Here is a 6563-nt window from a genome sequence, read left to right on the forward strand (position 1 = left end):
TCATAATTACCACTGTCTTGAATCTTGACTACAATCCTGTAACTTCTTAGATATTTTTCAGCTGCTTTTTACTTTCATGTTAGCGCCATTCATCAGGTGAGCCACTGTGCACTTGGCAGCTTGTAACACTGACACTTTATGGGGCTATTCTTTGTTTCATTTCTAGGTATTCTCAGTCTACCACATAGCTGGTAACTTTTATTTCTTTCTGTCTTCCTTTGCATTATTGGGGATTGAGGGAGAACAGGGAATCTAACCCAGGACCTTGCATACCAGCAAATGCTTTGCCACTGAACAATAGATATACCTAACACAGTTTCTTCTTTCTTTTCTAAACATTTTTATTTACTTATTTTATGTGTGTGTCTGCTCTAAAGGTAGTTAGACCTGGAAGAATAGAGCTTAAGCATGAGACAGACTCATAAAATCTCATGCAGTAGCCAACTTTATTCAGAGCATCAGACAATTTATACTCAGGGTTAAGAAGAGTCACATGAGTAAAGTGTACAGTCTCAAGGAGAAGCCAAATGTAAACATGCGTTTTTCCATAGTAGCACACAAACAAATAACAATACCTAGTTGTAATGAATAATCTAAGGTAAACTCACTCCTATCCACTCTACCTGGGAGGGGCACAGAAACACATTCCAAGAACAACTAGTTGCGTGTTTTTGAAGCAACTGAGGTTCTTGTTTTCTTGGCATTTTCTCGAAAGCACTCCGAGTTCCCCTGACATGGCTCCATTCCTGCACCATGTCCCGACAGTGTGTATTGGCGTTTGTCTGTGTACCACATGCTTGAGCTACAGGAAGGTGTGAGCTGCCATTCGGGTACAGGGAATTGAGCCTGGGTCCTCTGGAAGAGTGTAGTCAGTGCTCTCAACCACTGAGCCATCTCTCCAGCCACTGATTTCTTCTTTCTCAAGTTCAACCATACTCCCAGGAGAACTACCAGCAATTAAAACATTGCCCCTTGAATTATAGCATTACTTCAAGAAAAATATTTTTTGAAAAAACACCACCGTGTGTGTTGTAAAGGTTTTTTAGAAGAAGAATCTCAGCCCCAAATATGAGGTCTCCAAATTGTTCCCCAAGTTCACTGGGTGGTGTTCAGCTGCTGTGGCATCCCCTCACTGACGTACTCACCGTGTCGTCTTCTTGCTTCCGCAGCGCAAATCCAGGAAAACTCTCTGCATTATCATTTTTATCCTCGTGGTCGGAATCGTGATCATCTGTCTCATCGTATGGGGACTGAAAGGCTGAGCCCCGAGGGCGTGGACGACTGCATGATGCTGTCTGAGCGATGCAGGCAGATTCTTGCGATCACTTTCTCTTATCGTTATCTTGAGGCTGTTGTGTAAAATGATGGTTCCATACTTTGCCATTTTTACTAGGGTGGGGGGATTCTTTTTGGATTCAGTCTGATATTTTCTAATACCCAAGGCTTTTCTAAACACCCTTACTGGCACAGCTTCCCTGCTTTTTAGTTCAACAACTGTTAGGTTTTGCTCACGTTGTATATGCCTTTCATTTGTAATTTATTTATTGTAACTTTTTGACTGAGTTTTGGGAATTATTTGATTGGCGTGTATACTCTGCCTGCACCTCTGTAACTGTGTAACATGTGTAACATGATTGCATTATCTTATTTAAAAAGAAAGCCCAAGTTTAAATTTCATTTGTCCAGTAAATGTTCTCAATAGGAAACCCTTAACATAACTGTTTGTGGGATGTTTTATCCGCTGTGGTCCACAGCAGTGCAGATCGTTATTGCTCTTTCATTATTGGATTGTTGTTTTCGTCTCTGAATAAAATCAGTGAATCTTTTCCTGATGTGTATGTATATATGCATTTGCTGTGGATTACCTAGTAAAGACAGTAAGGATAGGTTGTTTTTAACATTATGGACTGTTTAATCCAATGCATACTAAAGAAAGCTTAGTTACTGTATTGTTCAGTGAAAGTTGGAGGAAGTGGCTGAAAGGTCCATACCTGCATCTATTCTGTTCAGATGCTAAAGATTCCAGTCTCTTACTGCACTGAACCACTTTCACCATATGGTCTGGCTTTGTGGCCATTATACCTTCCCTCGTGCGCCATGGAACACTTCTTAGGCCTGTATCTTTGGGTCCTGTCTTCACAAAGTAATGTTCCCATAGTTACAGATTTGGGATTTCATTTTATATTTAGTTTTTGACACTTAAGTTTTAGAGTTTATTTAGATGCCATTTTTTTATTATTCTTCATTCAAATAGGAATCAGACGTCTGCCAATGAACACACTTGTCTTTTTTGAATCAATGTTTTAATGCACTAATATGAATGCTGTAAGAGGGGTTATCTTAGTTTATCATTTGTGTTTTATAATGTTCTTACACAGCAGTTTGCTAATGATGGCACTGTTTAATGTGGCTCTGAAACCTTTAAATGGGAACAAGTGAAATATTAACAAAATAATTGTATCTTTGCAAGCAGAATAAAGATGATTCTGGAGATGTCTGCTAATTCTGAGTCCCAAGAACTCTTTCCCTGGAGCCCAGGCTTCCCAGACATTTGCTGCTGACTATGCACCATGGTGGGACATTCCACATATTTCTGCTGGGAGGTTTTGTTTTTTGTTTTTTTTGTTTTTTTTTAAATATTATTTCTTAGAGTTCCTCTTCCTCCTCCTCTTCTTCTTCTTCTTTTTCTTCTTCTCTTCCTTCTCCTCCTCCTCCTCCTTCTTCTTCTCCTTCTCCTTCTCCTTCTCCTCCTCCTCCTTCTCCTTTTTCTCCTCCTTCTCCTTCTTCTCCTCCTTCTCCTTCTCCTTCTTCTCCTCCTCCTCCTTCTCCTCCTCCTCCTCCTTCTTCTTCTCCTTCTCCTTCTCCTCCTCCTCCTTCTCCTTTTTCTCCTCCTTCTTCTCCTTCTTCTCCTCCTTCTCCTTCTCCTTCTTCTCCTCCTCCTCCTCCTCCTCCTCCTTCTTCTTCTTCTTTTAAGATATATATACATATACACATTGTAGCTGTCTTCAGACCAGAAGAGGACACTAGAACCCATTACAGATGGTTGTGAGCCACCATGTGGTTGCTGGGAATTGAACTCAGAACCTCTGGAAGAGTAGTCGGTGCTCTTGACCGCCGAGCCATCTCTCTAGCCCCCACATATTTCTGGATCACTGGTTAACATGTTTAATTTTAGAGTGACGAATGGGTTGTTCTCACAGAAACCATTTTTGTGGGGGTCTGGAACACTGAAGTTTTCTGGTGCCCGGCTCCTACTGTTTTCATGGGTGGTCAGGAGCAATGTATACACATGCTTCCAGATGAGTGCCAGCCTGCCAGGCCGGCTCCCACAAGGTCTTCTCTTCCACCTGCCCCTGTAGCTTGTGTGTCAAACAGTGTGCTGCCATCTCCTAGCTGGAGGAGAGTCTCAGTGGCATCTGTTAAATGGCTCTGTGCTCCCAAGGCAGTTAATCCTCGTGGGACCACACCCATTTGTTCCTGTTCTCTTCATAGTGGATGCCCCACAACAGCAGAGCTCTTTCAAAAATCGGGGCGTAACTTAGCAACTTTACTTAAAATTGGAACTTAAATTATTATTTTGCCTGGTCCACTGGCCATTGATCTATGACAGGAACTTTAGTTGCTGTATTCTTTTAAAAAGCTTTAATTTGAGGAAATGTTCACAAAGATATTTAGAACATGAAACTGACTTTTATTGACAATATTTAAATGTAAAACAAGGGAATTGCTAAATGAGAAAAATAAAGCTTAAGCTTTTCCTCAATTCAGTTTTAGAATTGCTCTGAAATGTTTTAAATTTTTCTTTAATATTGAGAATATCACGCACTGGACAATGAACTGTGATCATATTTACCCTTTATCACCTTCTCTGACTCTTCCCACATCCTCTTCCACAATTCCTTCCCAACTTTATGGGTTTTTTTTATTATTCATTTTAGGTTTTTTTATAGCTCACTAAGATTAGTTAGTGCTGTTTATATGTGCTTGGGTGTGAAGCTACCTGTGAGGGCATGGGAATTCTACCCATGACCACATCCTTAAAGTGATTACCCCCACCCCAAGCAACTATAACCTGCCACTAGCTTCTCAGTAAGAGGCAGGAGGTGGCGCTCCTCCACTGCACCCGTGCCAGAAGTTCGGCCGGTGTGATCTCATGCAGACGTTCCCGGGAACTGGGAGTTCATGAGTGTGATGTGCGTTTCATATCCAGAAGACAGCATTGTGCATGGCATTCCTCTTCATCCTCCAGCTCTTACACATCATATCTCTGCACTGGAAAATGAAACAGGAAGCTTTTTTGACTATGTCTGCATCTGGTTCAAACCAAAGGAATCCCCTCACCGAGTGCCTTGTGTTCTCAGACAGGACTGAGATTAACTGGCCTCTTAGATTGAACGGTAGTCTTAACATTAGGCACGTAGGTTATTAAAATATGGCAAAGATACGGTTTTGCAGAACAGTTGATAGTCTGAGTAACTGTTCCCTCTGGTTATAGGGAAGTGTTTCCCAGAGAGAATGGGCATCTTCTGCTATAGATATGGGCACAGACAGGGCCCAGGATAGAGCAGCAAGCCATGTGCACTGTCTGAAGGCACCCGCGTGAGCATGCCAAGGGCCACAGCAGCACCTATGGCAGGCACCACTTGCACCACACCTTGAAGATGTTAGCACTGGGACTGTGAGCATCCTCCCTGCTTTGGATAACAGTGTCCGGGTGCTTTTATATCCATAATACTTTGAACACTAGCCTGTTTAGGTAAATCTATAGTGAAAGCAGGTTGACTCAGTTCATGTGGGACCCAAGAAACAGGTACATGATTTTAGCAAAAGCAAACACACAAAAACCACTCGCAATACTTTGGAGTTTGTGTACTGTTTGTTTCTTTGTGCAGAAAAGTGGAGTTCATGGTGGAAAAATAAGAACTTGAGAGAGAAAGAGTCGCTGTCACATCTGAGAAATACATTTGACGTGGTTTTCACTGGACACTGAGTAGTCTGCTCCTGGGGGCTGTCCTCACTGGACAAGGGTAGTGGCTTTCCACCAAACCCAACGAGACGTTTTCTTATTAGGACAGCAGCATCCAGAAGTTTCTTCCTGCTTCACTTCCTTGTTTCTACCCTATTTCCATCCCATAATAGTTCCTCAATACATACTTGACCATTTGGAGTCAGCTTTTTCCCAGGGTACTACAGGTCTGGGCATAAAGATTATGAACGAGCCAAATGAATGTAGGTCTTCTCACAGAGAGCATTTATCCTGACATTTGACATATAAAAAGTGCTTACTATCACGCCAGGCAATGTAGCTCAGTTTGGCAGTATGCTACGTCAGAACTCTGGGAATTAAGGCAGGATGGTCAGAAGTTCAAGGCCATGTTCAACCACAGTGAGTCTAAGGCAAGCCTGGGCTGTACTTTATTCATCATAAGAAAATGCAGCGTGGAAAAGGAGGAAGTGTACAAGGATGAATTCACTTTGGGACCACTGGGCGCTTCAGCAGTTGGCCAGACTCTAAGGACCACTCTCTCCTGTTGATCTTTTTTCCTTCTGAAAGTGACAGAAATTAATTTTTTAGAAATCAAGTTTTCTGGAAATAATCAGTTTTGATAGCCTATCTAAGCTATCACCAAGTGGAGTTGTTGTGGTGGTTGTGACTGGGATTCAGGGTATCTTGGATACCAAGGTCCTGTGTTTGGAAGACATTCACAGAAGGCTGCTGCTTCCAGTAGAGGGCAGAGATACATAAAGAAGGGAGGGAGTAAGGGGAATTTGCAACATAACAGCCTCAAACAAATACATTGAGTATCCTCTGTACAAAATGTATCACAGAATGTATATATTTAGCCTTACCCCACCCCGCAGCAGTTGTTCTTGTTTGTTATTTTGTCTTTAATGAAAAGGGAGTGTAGAAGGAAACCCTGCTGCAGGCGGTAATCTACCCTTGAAATCCCAGCACTTAGGAAGGGAAGGCAGGAGGATCAGGGATTGCGTATCTGATCAGCTTCCACTGGCTACCCAGCAAGAGCCCAGGCCGGTTTGAGATCCCTGTGACCCTGTCTTCAAATGAAGCGAAGTGGAGAGGAAGGGGATCGAGGCAAGGGAGGAGCAAGAGAAAGAACAAATGAAGATTAAGCTGATGGCTGATGCCAGTCTAATTTCCTGTAATTCCGATGCATGCCTCAACATGCTGATCTTAACGCCTTGTCTTGGTGATCAGTTTGATTGACGCAAAAAACGTTAACCAGGAAGCATTATTATCCCAATAGTCCTCTCAAACACTGAAATTGAGCCGAGGAGCCAACACTGTTGCTTCTTGCAGGGTTTTAAGAAGTCTGTCACCTACTTACTCCCAGTGGGTTCCTGGAGGTTGTGAAATATTGGGATTTTTTTTTTTTCCTGAGCGTGGTGGAAGGCAAAACCAGATTTCCTGTGTGGGCCCTGCATGCATAACACCTCTACTTGTTTTCAGGGGAGTCTTCTAGAACTGAACCAAGGAGTCTTTAAATAACCTTGAAAGAGCATTAATTCCCACTTGGGCCAACCCAAAGTACAAAATTTTAAGT

General features: G+C 42.4%; 1 protein-coding gene across 3 annotated transcripts in view; it reads left to right on the forward strand.

The window, feature by feature from the left end:
* The window catches only part of Stx7 (syntaxin 7), a 39673-nt gene extending 37170 nt beyond the window's left edge, over window positions 1–2503 (forward strand). For all 3 annotated transcript variants that reach the window (NM_001358563.1, XM_006512801.4, NM_016797.5), the window contains exon 10: window positions 1170–2503. In NM_001358563.1, coding sequence (NP_001345492.1) covers window positions 1170–1262 — 93 coding nt within the window. In that variant the 3' untranslated portion in view covers window positions 1263–2503. The remainder of the gene's footprint in view (window positions 1–1169) is intronic.
* The last annotated feature ends 4060 nt before the right edge of the window (window positions 2504–6563 follow it).

This window comes from Mus musculus, chromosome 10, assembly GCF_000001635.26.
Source record: "Mus musculus strain C57BL/6J chromosome 10, GRCm38.p6 C57BL/6J".
Taxonomy (NCBI): Eukaryota; Metazoa; Chordata; class Mammalia; order Rodentia; family Muridae; genus Mus; species Mus musculus.